General features: G+C 39.4%; 2 protein-coding genes across 3 annotated transcripts; both read right to left on the bottom strand.

Annotated features, from left to right (window-relative positions):
• Positions 1–258: 258 nt before the first annotated feature.
• On the bottom strand, positions 259–11,916 carry cwf19l2 (CWF19 like cell cycle control factor 2). The gene is made up of 19 exons (XM_088381468.1): positions 11,760–11,916; positions 11,234–11,344; positions 10,796–10,915; positions 10,407–10,523; positions 10,118–10,237; positions 9,943–10,036; positions 9,342–9,457; positions 8,752–9,196; positions 7,829–8,054; positions 6,682–6,787; positions 6,448–6,549; positions 5,437–5,565; positions 4,623–4,760; positions 2,341–2,553; positions 2,015–2,131; positions 1,766–1,921; positions 1,594–1,674; positions 1,292–1,393; positions 259–1,018 (listed from the first exon to the last, which is right to left on the bottom strand). Exons 1-19 carry the CDS (start codon positions 11,850–11,852, stop codon positions 878–880), a joined length of 2,727 nt encoding a protein of 908 aa, XP_088237594.1. The 5' UTR covers positions 11,853–11,916; the 3' UTR covers positions 259–877.
• Positions 11,917–12,074: 158 nt separating this feature from the next.
• LOC148394916 (THAP domain-containing protein 2-like) lies at positions 12,075–14,928 on the bottom strand. 2 transcript variants are annotated; one of them, XM_088381655.1, is made up of 6 exons: positions 14,670–14,928; positions 13,928–14,120; positions 13,721–13,807; positions 13,566–13,622; positions 13,170–13,377; positions 12,075–12,506 (listed from the first exon to the last, which is right to left on the bottom strand). In XM_088381655.1, exons 1-6 carry the CDS (start codon positions 14,780–14,782, stop codon positions 12,289–12,291), a joined length of 876 nt encoding a protein of 291 aa, XP_088237781.1. In that variant the 5' UTR covers positions 14,783–14,928; the 3' UTR covers positions 12,075–12,288. The 2 variants fall into 2 exon arrangements, with proteins under 2 accessions (XP_088237781.1, XP_088237782.1); XM_088381656.1 differs by lacking the exon at positions 12,075–12,506 and adding an exon at positions 12,850–13,007.
• Positions 14,929–14,938: the final 10 nt, after the last annotated feature.

A 14,938-nucleotide genomic window follows, 5' to 3' on the forward strand; every position in this document is an offset into this window, starting at 1 on the left:
TGTGTGCGAGGGTTGGGAGGTTGTGGCGTGGTTCTCCTCTGAAAGGCTGTCGTGACACCACAGCCTTCAACAATTAAGTGACAGCTGCATATGAATGTGAGGCCAGAGGAACTATGAAATCCCAAGGCAAATATAACGGCTGGTCCTGTTACGATCAAAACAATTGATCAGTTGCACATTTGCTATCATCATGGAGGCAGGCATACACAAATTATATTTATCATTCATAGATACACGACATCCTATAGACTTGACAAATGACTTTTCCACAATTGTTTTTTTAATGATCTGCTAGATGTCAATTGTTTTCAGAATCCAAGATCAAACAATCCAAATTATGGATCAGCAACAAATAATCCATATTCATTGATATCGCCCCCCACCTGCGACTCCCCGTCCTTGATTTTTTTTTTTTTTTTTACTCAATTGTTTCCCTGGAATACTCTCAAGGGATGAACCAGGAAAAAAACTGTTGGTGTGCTTGTACTTTTTTTTTGATGACCTGCTAAGCCAATGTATGGGCTATTCATTTTATATTTTGCGATAAAAAAAAAAAAAGCCCCCAAAAAAGGAATCAAAGTTTTAAAAAAGAAAAATTGGGTTCTTATTTAGCCCCTGATCCACCTTTCTACAAGTTTTGCTTAAAATATGGGAAAAAAACAATGGCGAATTATTTGTTTCATTTGTATCCTATTGCTATGTAGTAGCATTTTATCTGTTGTATTTCAATAAAAATATTTCAGGTTATAAAAAGAAAAATGCAAAAATGTTGGGACTAATAAAATCAAATTGCCTCCATCTATGGATGCAATAGTGTCTGCACATGATGGTTTACTCCACAGTCAGTCTTTCAGAGTGTGTGTTTGCATGTGTCCTGCTAGGCCTCACTCTTGGTACAGTCATACTCTTTCCACCATTGGGCAAACTGCAGAACCTTTTTCCTCTGATCGTCGAAGTTCTCACGTATCAATTTCCTCCAAAGCCTTGGCTCCACGTCCATCATACCTCCAACCACTTCCTGTTATGAGAAAGCGAATTAATCCTATTGAAACAGTTTTTAACAAGTACAAGAAGGCCGACATTATTTTTGTTTCACTCAGTTCCAACAATAATTTTAAACAATGTGACAATTCTAATCTTCCACAAACTATTTTGTAATCTAATCATTTTGTAACTGACTGCTTGCAGCTGTAAAACCAAAGATGGTTACAGACACACATTAATATAATCTATGGCGCAATTAATAAGTACAAAAACACTATCATGCGAAATTGTTAATGCATAAACTGACCTTGCCAAAATAATGTGGGAACTTTTGCTCATTTTCAATTACATGGGCAAACCCTCCCTGGAGTCCAAAGTCGACAGCAAAGTAGGGCAGCCCTCGGGGAACCTGCAGCACACAAACAATTAACCAGGCGGAAAGCATTTCACAACACAGGACAATGAAGGAAGAGGTAGGAGGGAAAGACAAAAAAAAAAACATGAAGCACAAAGGAAACAAATTGGTCTATTAGTATGTCCAAATTGACATTTTGGTTAAAGACGATGCCGGGATAACATGAATGTAAACAAAAGAGGTAACAAACTTACAGCTTTGCGGATGTCCTTTGAAGAAAGGTCAACAACTTTCTTGTTCATGGCCCATTCTTCATCACACTCCATGATTGCTTTCTAGGGGGCAGGCACATCAGATTAGTTGTTTTTTTAGAGGACATCCAAATGTGGTTAGGCCAAAATACTGCAAATACGAACTCAAATATACCTTAAAGTATATAGGTGCCATATCACCCAGGTCCCGGGGGAGTGGGATACACTCCAGGACCATGTGCTGTCTCCTGCGTAAGTTCATGTGTGTTTCCATGAACACACAATCCAGCTCCTGCGACTCAAACATGCGTACCAAACTGCGTCTGAACAGCTACATACCACAAAGCAGGAAAGGAGTGAACTCAGTTAGTGCAAGTAATCGCTCTGATAATCATACAGGATAAGACGAAACTGGTTGGTCCACCTGTATCTCTGACCAGACATCCTCATCCAAGGTGGTACCGGAGCAGTGATGCTGGAGGGGACAGATGAGACAGTGGCCGTCTGTCATGGACACTCCTGCAGGTAGACTTAGGTATACCTGGATATAAAACAACACATTTTTTTAATATAAACACAAGTCATAAACTCGAAAATTTTATATTCTTATATCGACAAAATATACAAATTCTTTTCATTTTATTGCGTACTCCCCTCGGGGAAAATAAATCGTCACCACTGCTGTCAGTTCTTTTCATTGTATGGTAATGTTATTATTATGACTGCCATTATGAATGGACTGATGATTACCTTGCTCCCAATGGCCACTATGAGGTGCTTTTGGAGCTCCTGGCTGTTGAAACAATGACGGCATTTCTCCATGGAAGTCGCCAGCCTCCTACTTTCCTCGGTGGCTCGGTTCCTCAGCCTCTCCTCCTCCCTCCCTTCGCCCTCTTTTTGTGCCGCACTTGACACAAACATGTCATCCAGAGTGTAGTTGTCACCGTCCGTCTTCCCCATCATCTAGGCGGTCCATTAGAAGACCAGTCATGGTGGTGAAGTACAGGGCGGGGGGGGGGGGGGGGGGGGGGGGCAGTAAAGAAATAACTGTGTTACTGAGATTGGATTCATTTTTGGATCATAAAATATGTTGGATATATAAACTGATAATTATTGACCCTTTAATCATAACATCACTGTGTGTAGGAGCTGACGCAATGTTGAGTGCGTGCGTGCGTGCGTGCGTGCGTGCGTGCGTGCGTGCGTGCGTGCGTGAGTGAGTGAGTGAGTGAGTGAGTGAGTGAGTGAGTGAGTGAGTGAGTGAGTGAGTGAGTGAGTGAGTGAGTGAGAGCAAAAAAGAAGGAAGGGGGAGTGAGAGAAATGAGAGGAAGAGAGAGATGAGAGAAAGAGAAACAAAGAGATGGGGAGGGAGAAAGAGCGAGAGAGGCAAGCACAGCTTAAGTGTGTGTAAGTGATTAAGTGGGGGAGTGAGTGAGACTGAAAATTGGATTAATTTAGTGAAATTGCAGGAAGGTGTTTGAGTGTGTGTTTGTGTGTGTGTGTGTGTACCCCTCACCGTCCGCGAAAACATTGTCTGCAGCAATTGTACGTAAAACTGCATACACATGTCGATTATTCAAGCTGAATAGCATATGTTCAGATGGATGTGAAGTGTACTGTCACTGACATTAAAACGAACATTAACGCCGATTGAGTGTGAATTTGAAAACTGATTTACGCCACTGTGGCAAACACAAATCTGCACTGACCTCGGTTCAGGCCAATTAATAATATTTTTTAAAAACTTGTTACAACACAGCAGCTTTATTTAAAACAAAACAAGGTTCACACCTTGCACACAACTCTGAACAGAGGGTGAGCGGCACACGTGAGGATTTTGTAAAAGACCAACACTATTGTAAAGCACTAAAGTAGGTGATCTAGTGTTGCCATGGCAATCATCGAGGTGGTACTCTGCATTTATATGCCAGTGTATTGTCAGAACTATTTTGAGATGTTCTTTTAAGGTAAGGTGACAATATACTCAATTATAAAATATTATGTAAAGCAAGGGTGTCAAACTCATTTTTTCTGGGGGCCGCATTGTAGTCATAGCTTCTTTCGGAGGGCCAGTATGACTGTCAACCCAAATAAATGTATGAGCACCTCATATTATATACAGTAAAAGCTTCAAAACATACTGACAAATAACTCGTTTTCAATTCAGTCGAGTAAAAACTGGTCAAATATAAAAAAAAAAGGATATTATTAAAAGTGAAGACAATTTGCAATTCTAGTAATGACACACGAGTTTCGCGGGCCACATAAAATGATGTGGCGAGCCGTATCTGGCCCCCGGGCCTTGAGTTTGACACCTGTGATGTAAAGAGAGACAAAGCTGCATATTGCAATATTATATTCAGTGACTGTCTCCTGGATCTCCTTAGATGTATTCTCATAATTTTAATTGCGTTAGATGGGTTCACTAATTCAATTCAATTGGAGAACTGCAAGAAGAGAGATTTGAGGGAAATGTGAATAAACGAGGGATATGGTACTAATTAAAGAGTAAAAGAAATTGTGTGGAACACACGAGGTGATGGAGATATGGAAAAGAATCGTTGAAACACAACCAATTTTCGCTCCCAATCAGAAATATATAACTGATTATAAACGATATTTATGGAAGCCCTGCCATTGTAACTGGAAATATTTTTTAGTGTCACAGTCTGTTGATGCAGGATGGTGTGTATTTTTATGTGTGCATGTGGAATTGATATTCCTGTGGGCCAATAGAAATGGACAGTTTTTCCTCTTTGCCATCTCATTGAGTTCTGTGTTAACTGTACAAAGCAACTTGTCAACGCGAATGCTGGCTGCTTTGATTGTCACGTTCTTACTTAATAGGAATTAACTGAGTTCTGTAGCTTTGCAAGACAGCGAACAATAGTGTTTAAATTGCCAGGCGAAGAAAATAACTAATCTTATCTTCAAGATGCCAGACTGCTTTTTCAATTATTTTTCCTCAAGGTCATGGTTTTGGCTGGAACGTGTTAAGCGCTGCACTCTTTGTGATAAAAGCGCATTCTTACCTTGGCAGCCATTCGCGAATAGAGGGCGTTTTGATCCTGCGCTGAGCTCATCTTCTCCCTCCTGACCATCTCCTTCAGACCCACACTGTCGTCATCCTGGAAGTACCTCACCCGCTGCCCATCGACGTGAGTCTCAATCTGGACAGAGAGTTTGTGCATGCCGAATGCAAGTTAATGTCATTGGCAGCATGTTCACAGTGCAGTCCACTATCAATTAATAAGGGAGGGGGTCTTCAAATTTTGATAAAACCAATGTTCACATTAGGTAAAACAAATATTACTTCATCAATTTGCATGCTGAAATACATCAAAATCACTTCTAAGTATGTCTAAGTTATTAGAGTGCAATACAAGAGCAGCACAAAAAAAACCCTGTATTTGCAGAGACAATACTGTTGGTGTCGATTTTACAAGGTATTCATTATTGTGGTACTCATTTGCAGTGGCAAACAACTATATTGCAACATTGTAGAATATTTGACACTGCTCTTGTATGGGATATCATTATATTCTGCAAGTGTGCATGTCATATGCTGACTGGTCTGAATGTATATTTAGTTTGGCCCATCATAAAGAATAAGAATGTAAACGACATCAGGAATTGAATTGGAACATTCTTTGAATAAAATTCGATCCTGAAAACTGGGTTGATTATAAAACAAAAGAAAAAAACACATCAGTTACTTCCTCATTAACTTATATGCCTCACATTCCAGAATCACATATGTGAGGGCGAATGTAAAGCCATATCGTATTTATTATGTTTGACAGGAGTGAGATTGTTTTTGCCGTTATTCTGTTGTGTATCCCTTACCGCCTTCTTCTTCCGACGTCCTCCGTGGGGCTCCTGGGGTCTCGACATGGGCTTGACAGGCCAGGCCTGACCAGCGTGATCAGTTCTGAATAATAGGACTTCTCGGTCTTCATTGGAGCAGCCCGCCACCTTAAATACCCCAGAAAATATATATTTATAGATATCTTTATCTTTTCCTCGTGTTCTTGTTATAACATCGTTCACCCATTTAGTGGAACTCTATGTTGATTGCTTTCCAAAGGGAATTAGACTGTGTAGCCGCAGGCGACTTCTGATTAGACGCAGGTCTCAGTAAAGCATAAAAAAAGCTCTCTTGAAGAGATGGAATGATGAAATAGGGAAAGAAGGGAGGGCATACAGTATATTATGTCCTTCAGTTATGAATTAGGCCTGGCGAGGGTGCACACATTCAGGCTAGAACGTACTAAATATGAGTTTGAGTCAAAGCTGCAAAACATGAAGATGAGCCAAAGTGCTTCCATAACAAGACAGACTGGGAGGAACTCCAACAAGCGCGGGTCAAGAGCACTACATCACTTTGAGGCCTGGAGAGCCTCTTAGCTGATAAGTGCACTAAAACTTAAGAATGATTTCTTTTTTTCTGAGTTGCTCTACAGTGGACTTCATCACCGTTGCGATTAATCTGCCCCAACTTGCATACCATTACTCACATTGTTGTTGCACATGAGCATTTATAGCAATGCCACCGAGGAGGTTAGTGTGAACTCATAACTCTCTGCTCATGACGTCAATTACTCACTTCTCTTAAGTATGCATAGCTCCACAAAAAGAAACCAAACATCTCTGCCAAAGTTGTGGAAAACTGAACTTGATGTAGCGTTGATCGTTATAGTGGTTTCTAGGAATGTCCGATCACACTCTTTTGGCACCCGAATCACACGTCTTTGGTTTATCATAATTAAAAATGTCAGAAAATACTTTTTAGGGACTTGGGAAGTAGGTGCACAAAGGTCCAAGAGAAACAGACTGACAAATGTAGTATATTAAAACCTGGTTTGATTTTGCTGTTTCGTGAAGCTTCTTCCGTGCGGCATGACTCTCTTTGGCTTTGTGAGCTGCATCCAACTGGGCTTTTAACTTCTCAACCATGGCCTGAAATAAAGTCAAAGAAATATTCATTTATTTTTCAGCTTTGTTTTGTGTCATTTTGCCAAAATTTCTATAATAACTTGCTACGGCACAAAGAATGTATTTCAGTATCAAATATTTAGATTGCCAACTTACGGTGTTGCCCAAAATCTCAGCCTTCACCATTTTGGCTCCCAGTTTGTTCATCTCTTCCTCAGAGAGAAGTGGGAGCTCTTCCCCCTCTGCATCACCGTCACTCTCACTTGAAGTAAACATAAAAAGACATTTAGGAAAAAGGCAACAATGTGACCTAAAAACATGTTGATTTTGAATACTAATCCCATGATTTCATATTTGACACTACTTATATCACTGATTTATGAAAAAGAAAATGGATGGCTGGGGAATGTTGTCTCCAATTGTATAAGAACCTTTCTAAATGTCGATAAGGGAAGTGATGGGGAGCATTTTGGTTCAACCATTTACTGTGTGTAATTGTCTTTTTGCAATCTCTCGCCATGTTTGTCAGTTCTGATTCATTAACATCTGCGAAGCCACGTTCTGGGTTGGTAGACTTCTCATTACTAAATGCAATGGAGCAAGAACACTGCTGATTCCTTTCGTGCTGCAAGGATTTTCTGTTTGTTTTAGAATCACCTCTCAATATGATCTAGTACAGTTGGAGCCTACACCACTGAAAACGTCAACCACAATAATAAATGTTATTTATTGCAACTGAGCATAATTTATACTCTATATTACCTGTATAAGCTTTGTGCTGTAATAGTATCATTAAGCCTACAGTACTTAAACTGAAATGTGCTTCTATAATTACTTTATTCAAAAAATATGGTGAGAAGTAATAATAATAAAGTAAATATAAAATCACTAAAATAGTTTGCAGATTTATTTTAGTAAAGATTGACGGCTGATTAAAGAAGGAAAGAAAAATATTGACAGAGATTTCAAAAATGTGTTAAATAGCCTATGTATAAAGAGACAAAGATTTTAAACAGAAAAAAACCTCAGAGAACACACAAGAGACTAACTGTTTTAGGCAACCATTATTCTAGAAATATGATGACTACTGTGGATAGATACAGGCAGGGTATTTTAAGAATTCCTGCAGGTGCCTTAAACCAGAACATAATTAGGAGATTTATGGAAAGGTTTAGTTGTGCACCCTCTTTCATGTTTGCTGGATGCTGTTTTTTGGTCGGACAACACAAATCGACAGTCCCTTCAGGCACTCCGCAAAGTCAACAGTATGTTCACCACTCTTTCTACTGAAATGACAACTGACCTGGATTTCGTCGTTGCAGAAGCTGTGTCATCACGATGAGCGGAGGTTAGGAGTGCAGCATCTCGCACTTCCTCCTGCTGTACCTTTTCCAAAGGATGAGGCTCATTGGCAGGATTCCCACTCTTCTTCCAGTTCATAGTCCTTGTTCTCCGTGGACCACAATCTTCATCGTCTGAGCTGGGTTTCAAGAATCCGATGGATGCACTGTGATGAGCACGCTTGGGAGCTGCACAGAAAACAGAGGGGAAAACAACACACTGAAACTCAAGACAAGTTGATTTGTAATTGTGTAGGAATTAAGCAAAATGCTATGGCGACAAAAGTAACTGACATGATAATGATAAAGTAATAAAGGCCTTCCCTAATCATTACAATGTATATAAATCGAACCAAACACGCCCACAGAAAAAAACCCTCACAGCTGCTCTGAATTTCAACTACAGGACAGCCAACACATTGACCATTAAATGGGGTAATTATGGTACAATAGAGGCGTACAGACCATTTAATTTGAAAAAGGGGAATGCAGATGTTTCCCAGTGGAGTATACAATGCTGACTCACTGAAGCACCCAAACGTCTGTCCGGGCCAACTACATTTATTAACGCTTATCTGTGTTACCGCTGCCCAACCCTCTCACTGTACTGCAATTTGCCTTGGTTATGAGGTGATCGGAAAAGGTATAAACATGGGACCTTTGAAAATAAATAAAAAATGGACAGAAGTTAGATAACACATAAAGTACACGCCAGAGCAAAATTGTTAATACTCACTGATACAAAATTGACAACTGCAACATCAAATAAATACTACAAATGAACAAATGAAAACCTAAGATACCTTTAGTTCTGTATTTCAAATGAATTATTTAAAAATAATAAATGAATGAAAAAAAAGAATGAAAAAAGACATTCTTAACTCACCTTTGCTGTCATCATTTTCTGTCGGCTTAAGAAAATGGCCTTTCAGTGACCCAAGAGAGGAACAACGTTGACTCCATTTTTTCTCAGATGTGGATGTAACATTGGCCCTCGCTCTATCACTGTTTCTCTCTCTGTCTTCATCCTTTTCCTTCTCTCTCCCCTGGTCCCTTGATCGGTCTTTGTTCTTGTTTGGGTTTCTTCCACTATCTCCATCCCTCTCGCTTTCTCGATAGCTTCCCCTCTCAGAATATCTCTCATGGGACTCTTTATCATGGCTCCTCCACTGATCTCTCTCTAGCGCATCTTCTTTTCTCCGCCACCTCCCTCTGGTCTCCTTTCCTTCCAACTGCCTGCCTTTCAACATAGTGTCCCCTTCTCCTCTGCTTCTACGTCCACGAGCGGCCTTTTCTGCCTCGGCAAGTCGCTGCTGGAATTCCTTCATGGACTGCAAAATAGACCATATAGAAACGTTTTAATCTTATTTGTGTATTCTTGCACTGCAAATCCACCAGCTTTAAAAGCAGCCTGCTGGTTTTCCCAAGATGCAGCCATATATAGATTGTAAAAATTTGCCATCCTTTAGTCCTTACTCCATATCTGTCTGCCACCACATCATCCAGGCTGCGCTGCTCTCGTTCTGCCTGCTCCTTCATCCTCTGGTAGTTCTTCCTCAGCCAGCTCAACCCACCATCATTCACCACTGAACCTGTTGGATGATATATTTTTAGATTGTATGCTAATGCTAATTCCTCATCAAAAACAGCTCCAAAGTGGTGTTTTCCTCTGTTCACTCATCTTGGAGAATTCCTGCTCATCCCTCCTCTCTTAGCAGCGGGCGCACCCGAAGCAAGAAAGCCAATTTCAATAATTGATGGAATAATCGATAGGATAATCGATTCTAAAAATATTTGGTGAGACCCCTAGAAAATGTATTTATTCTTTAATTCCTTCATCTAATTAAAAAGTGGTAATTATTTCTTAATTATTCATATATGTAACATATGTTATTATTTTATTAAATGGTTAATAATAATGCTAAAATAAATTAAAATATTTTATAATTAGAATGGAATAAAATGAACTACTTTACTTATGGAAAAACCCATTTTTTATTTTGCTTAACTCTTTCTTTCTTTCGATTCTTTTGGGTCAAATAAAATCTTAAAATAAAATTTTTGTGAGCAATGTGACCTTTGTTTGCAGCAGTACCAGCCATCTCCTCTGGGGGCAGACCAGTTCCACCATCCTTCCAGTATGGGTTAAGTTCTAATTTGTGCAAGCCAGCCTAAAAATAAACACACAACATAATCTTTCTATCCACTCACAGGAGAGGAAAGAGCTTCAGTAAGTTAAATATTATACACACTTGCTCAATGGCCTGAGCTTTGGCCCGCTCCTCTTCTTTCTGTCGGTCTTTCTCAGCCCTTTTCTCGGCTATGGATGTAGTTTTCATGGCCAAAAAGTCAAAAGTCATCCATTCATCTCGCTACAAGAAAGAGATACATATAATATCTAGGTAACAATGGATGGGAAAACCAACACTAACTTTAAAAGTGTCTTTTCAATAGACAAGTGAAGATCTAAATTAATTTGAAACGATTGAGCAACACTAAACATATCTTTTAGCACCATTGGGAGTAGAATGGAAACAGTACTTGGACATTTTGAGTTGAGTCGCCATTGCTCTCTGGAGACTTTGACTTCTCTGACACCTTCCAGGCTTTAGCAGGCTGTAACTGAGGCTCAGCTTCAACCCACTCATCAGCTGAGTCCTGAGAAATACAGCAAAACCAAAAGAAGAAAATTGTGTGTTAAATGAATGTGGCTCTCCTTTCCCATATCCATGAATAATGTAATAAAGCATTTTTTGAAACATCTGTAAACCACAGAATACCACAATATCACAAGAAATTCTGCAATGTAGACAAATAAATGTGTTCCACAAAAAAATATTTGATCAACTGGGGCTGCAGTATAGCAGAAGAGTACTTTACTTCTGACTTCCAATACACTACAGAAAAATTGGATGACTTAATTAACTCACATTTGAGCTGTCACTTGAGCCATTGGCTGATACTGTCGCCTTCTTTTCCTTCTTGGCCTTCTTTTTCTTTTCCTTTTTAAGTTTCTTCTCCTTCTTCTTTTTGCTTTTAGCTGAGGTTTCCTGTATGGGAGAAGATGATCAATTTTGGTGGACCTTTTGGTTCTTATATTTAAATGAATAAACTCAAGCTAATGCATAAATGATATCTTTTTCTTTTCTGTCACAATTGCAGCTTCAAAATGTGCCTTTTTTTGCTTATGTCCCCCATATCAGAGTGACATTATTGTTCGTTAAAATCATAACTGTTGTTTTAAAATCAAATCATCCTGTACAGCATGATGAGAGCAAACTAGTTAATCGCTCAGTGGCAAGTGAGCAGTTATTAAAGGTCACTATCTTTAGTAACTGCTCACTTGCCACTTGGAAAAAGTGCCTTACGTTCTCTATTTCCTTCAATCTGTCGGTGACCTCAGGGAGCATCCAAGTATCTTCCCCTCTCTGCCTCTTCAGCTCCTTCCTCCTCTCCTCTCTCTCATACTGTTGCTTGGCCTAAACAGTGTGGGTGAAACAGAATAGACGGATGCAATTAAAGATAAATAAATAAAATTAAATGAAACGCGGAGACTATTGGCTTTCATCTGGGCAACGCACAAATAAACTCGGGTTACACCACTCTGGTAGCAGAAGCATCATCACTTCTGTAGCACTGTAAACACAGCTTGAGAGCAAGAAGATAACAGGCGTTGTAAACACAGCAAAACTGCCACATGCAGGATATAAAACATCGGGCAAACACAGATGGCGAGTTCTATCAGCTTCATCCGTGTTTGTACAGTTTGTCTGTAATCAGTGACATTAGCTATTAGCCCGTTGCTAGCTTATATGGGAGCGGGATCAAGGTCCGACACCAGTCGAATTTGATTTCAAGTAAATAAATAAATAGTTAACCGGAGTTGGACTGTACCTTTTCAAGCACTTCTTGTCGTGCCTGTCGTTTACTGTCCTTTCGATCAGCTATGCTGCTTGAACTCTCAAAACTGACTGCAGGCGCCGCCATGACACTGCCGTAAATGAAAGCAGTGTCGTGTAATGTTTACCTCCCTCAGAGGGGATTTGTGGCTGTTCTCGTACCAAATCGTGAAGTGCAGTTGCATCGCACACCAACTCACATTTAGAGGTTTTTAGTCCCAGCTTAGTCTTGATTGAAATTTTACAATAACCAGGACACATTTCTTTAGAGGATTTAGTGAAAAAAAGCACACTTTAAAAATGAAAAAATAAATCACTGACTACAACAATTTTATTGCAATTTTATTGCAATTTTATTACAAAAGACCGATATGTAGCTATGCTACAAGTAAACAGGGTATTAGAAATGGTTTGGGGGGGGGTTTCCACACAGAAATACTTAGAAGCAGATGGTAACAACAAACTTCACGTGGCATCTTAACATCTTTCAAACAACAAACCCAGAAATGCTGACCAAGGAATTTTCAACGAGACCAACAAACAGGTGGGCAGGTAGGTATCCTTGCTGACAATGGCAAGTACATCGGCAGAAACTCATCTGGTTCTTCGGCTGCTGTGGCAGGGGACATCTCAAAAGAAGACAAAACACAGCCTTGTCCCGTGCTGCCACTTGGTTCCCAACCATTACGTAGCGGGAAAATCATCTGGCATTGTCCTGTCTTGGGGTTGTTGTGCCATCCACCTTATTAAAAAAAAAAAACACTTATTGTCAACAAGAAAGATGTAATGCATATTTGTTGATGTCATTTTCTTAATATGCTCCATTTTGGAATCCATTCCGGATGCCTTGATTGAGTTGAAGACAAGTCCCACAGTGACAATGACGGAATTGATAAGTGCAAATAAAACACTGCACACATTGAATAATTCATTTCTTCTAAAACAATTTCAACACAGCTGATCTTTAAGCTTCCAGCGGCTCATAACGCAATTTGTTGTGAGGTGAAAATCAAAAGGTGAAAGTCAAAATCATAGTCGCCCTTTTGAACTAGTGCATTCAAATTATTTAAAAAGGTGCAGCATGCCTACTTATGCAAAGTCTTTGAATGTGGGAGGGGGAGTTGCAGAGTCTCTCTGAGGTAGTGATAGACCTTTGGCCCGTGGAGGTTGAGCGTGAGGGCAAACTCTCGCTGGTCCTGTGAGTACTCATGACTCTTCTTTTCAAGGAGTTCAAGATTAAGTCCTGAAATTCAATGAGTAGAAATAAATTACCGTGGGGCAAAAACAACTTCCGTTTTTAAGTTCCATGACCAGAATTGGGGGTGGGACATAAAACTATTATGAATCCCTTCCAAAGGCAGTTATTTTGGAGCTGGTAAATATGTGCATACACTGTCCATTTTACCTGAGTAAAAATCAAGCTTGTCTTGTAGCTCTATGTTGATGAGATTCTTCTCCTTCAGTTCATCAAACAGACAGTGCAGCCTTTCCTTGGCCCGACTTTCTCTGATTTTTGCGTTCCTGTTCTCCCGTTCCAAACTCTCCACTCTTGCTAGGGCTTCATCTAGTCTCTTCCTTAGAAGACAAGCAGAAGGCAATGCGTAGGAGTGATCCTAAAAGAAAGATGGATGAAAGTATTTTGAGTAAGGTTTAAACTGCCTGAAACAGTTATCAGACTACAAATATTTTTCAACTATCTTCAAACATGTATAATGTGTTAATAAACTATATTGAATTAATAATGTATGAATAAACAAATCTCTATATCAATTTTATAGGGTATTTAAATCAAAGAACTCACAGTTGTGTGGTACTGGGAATCATTCTTAATCTTATCATTAATTCCACATTCACCGTTCTGGAAATGACAAAAGACAGAAAAATCTGAGATTAGTACCAACAGGTAACGATCATAGACAGGTTACGATCAGTGGTTCAAATTCAGATAATTACAACCTTGGTTTCGGGGTCTAGTTCAGAGACTGCCGGAGACAGGTCCATTGGCTCCGGCTCCTGACATTCTTCAGCTCTCTTAGAAGACTGCTAAAATAGCAAAAGGTTCAAATAAAGTTAAAAAACAAAATAATTCAACAGTGTCTTATTCATCATTTGTAATGTATGCATCAAAAACACCTAGAGTATAAATATCATAGTGACACCTACATTTTGGAGATGAGCCGAAAGGCTGAAAACTGATGGTATGGCTCCAGTTCTAAGTCGGACAGTTTGACCAGTCCTGTCAAAGTCTTCAGGTTTAAAGTGAGCACTGCAGAGCACCGAATGGTCACTGGCGACAAAATTTTCTCTCCCAAGGGCAACTTCCCACTGCCTCCTTTTGCGTTTTTCTTTTGGAAACCTTAAATTTATAGACAATAGCTTCATTAGCATTTCAATATTCACAGAGAAAAACCTTGTGGCATGGCACAAGAAAGCTGCCAACTCCTGAATGGTTGGTCATTAAGATTAACCGGCCCAAGAAGTCAAAATCCAAAAGGTTGATTCACTAAGTAAGTGAATAAGTAAGTAATCTTTATTTATGTAGCACATTTTCCAGACCAAAGTTACAAACTGCTCACATGATAATAACAAAATTATAAAATGACACACACATACATAAAATTAAGACAAAATGCAAGTTAGAATGCTTGCTCAAAAAGGTGAGTTTAAAGTTGCTTTTTAAAAGCATTAAGTTACGTTCCAAAAGCATTAGGTTACTTATTGCTGCACCAGTGTCCCAAAGTATTTAAAATTCAAGACTGTTCAATACTTCAAAAGACTAATTGGGTAAAACTAGATTGCAAGACTTCAACACATCCATTATTACATTTTTAGCATCTGATCAAGACTGTTCGCATTTTACTCTCTGGTGGACTTCTAATTATAATGAAACAGGAAAAAAACTTACCGGTGAAAGGTAATTTTCCGTGCCCTGACCTGGGCATTGCGCTCGTTTTTGCAACCATGAGCTACACAATACTCGGGCATCTTCGTACTTCCGAGGTGTGTTACTGTAAACATGGAAGAAATTTGTTTTAAATCCTCACCACGTACCACGTGTCTTGCAGTAAAACCACGTATGTCATTAGCAATCTAAGACGTGTCAAAATCAATAATGAATTCAACGAGTTGTTGACGTTAATGAAGAAAAATAAACCTCAAGTAAACGTCACCGGA

This window comes from Syngnathus floridae, chromosome 7 (assembly GCF_059516105.1).
Source record: "Syngnathus floridae isolate MCC-2025c chromosome 7, RoL_Sflo_1.0, whole genome shotgun sequence".
In the NCBI taxonomy this organism is placed as follows: domain Eukaryota; kingdom Metazoa; phylum Chordata; class Actinopteri; order Syngnathiformes; family Syngnathidae; genus Syngnathus; species Syngnathus floridae.

What these genes read in the sequence shown, in the direction of transcription:
- cwf19l2 (XM_088381468.1), bottom strand. Translation starts at nt 11,852, where the DNA reads ATGGCGGCGCCTGCAGTCAGTTTTGAGAGTTCAAGCAGCATAGCTGAT. An exon ending in GACAAGAAGTGCTTGAAAAG is followed by an intron (nt 11,345 to 11,759) that starts GTACAGTCCAAC and finishes CACACTGTTTAG; the next exon opens with GCCAAGCAACAGTATGAGAG. An exon ending in CTGAGATTTTGGGCAACACC is followed by an intron (nt 6,550 to 6,681) that starts GTAAGTTGGCAA and finishes ACTTTATTTCAG; the next exon opens with GCCATGGTTGAGAAGTTAAA.
- LOC148394916 (XM_088381655.1), bottom strand. Translation starts at nt 14,782, where the DNA reads ATGTTTACAGTAACACACCTCGGAAGTACGAAGATGCCCGAGTATTGT. An exon ending in TTTCGGCTCATCTCCAAAAT is followed by an intron (nt 13,808 to 13,927) that starts GTAGGTGTCACT and finishes TTGCTATTTTAG; the next exon opens with CAGTCTTCTAAGAGAGCTGA. An exon ending in CAAGCTTGATTTTTACTCAG is followed by an intron (nt 12,507 to 13,169) that starts GTAAAATGGACA and finishes TTTTTTAATAAG; the next exon opens with GTGGATGGCACAACAACCCC.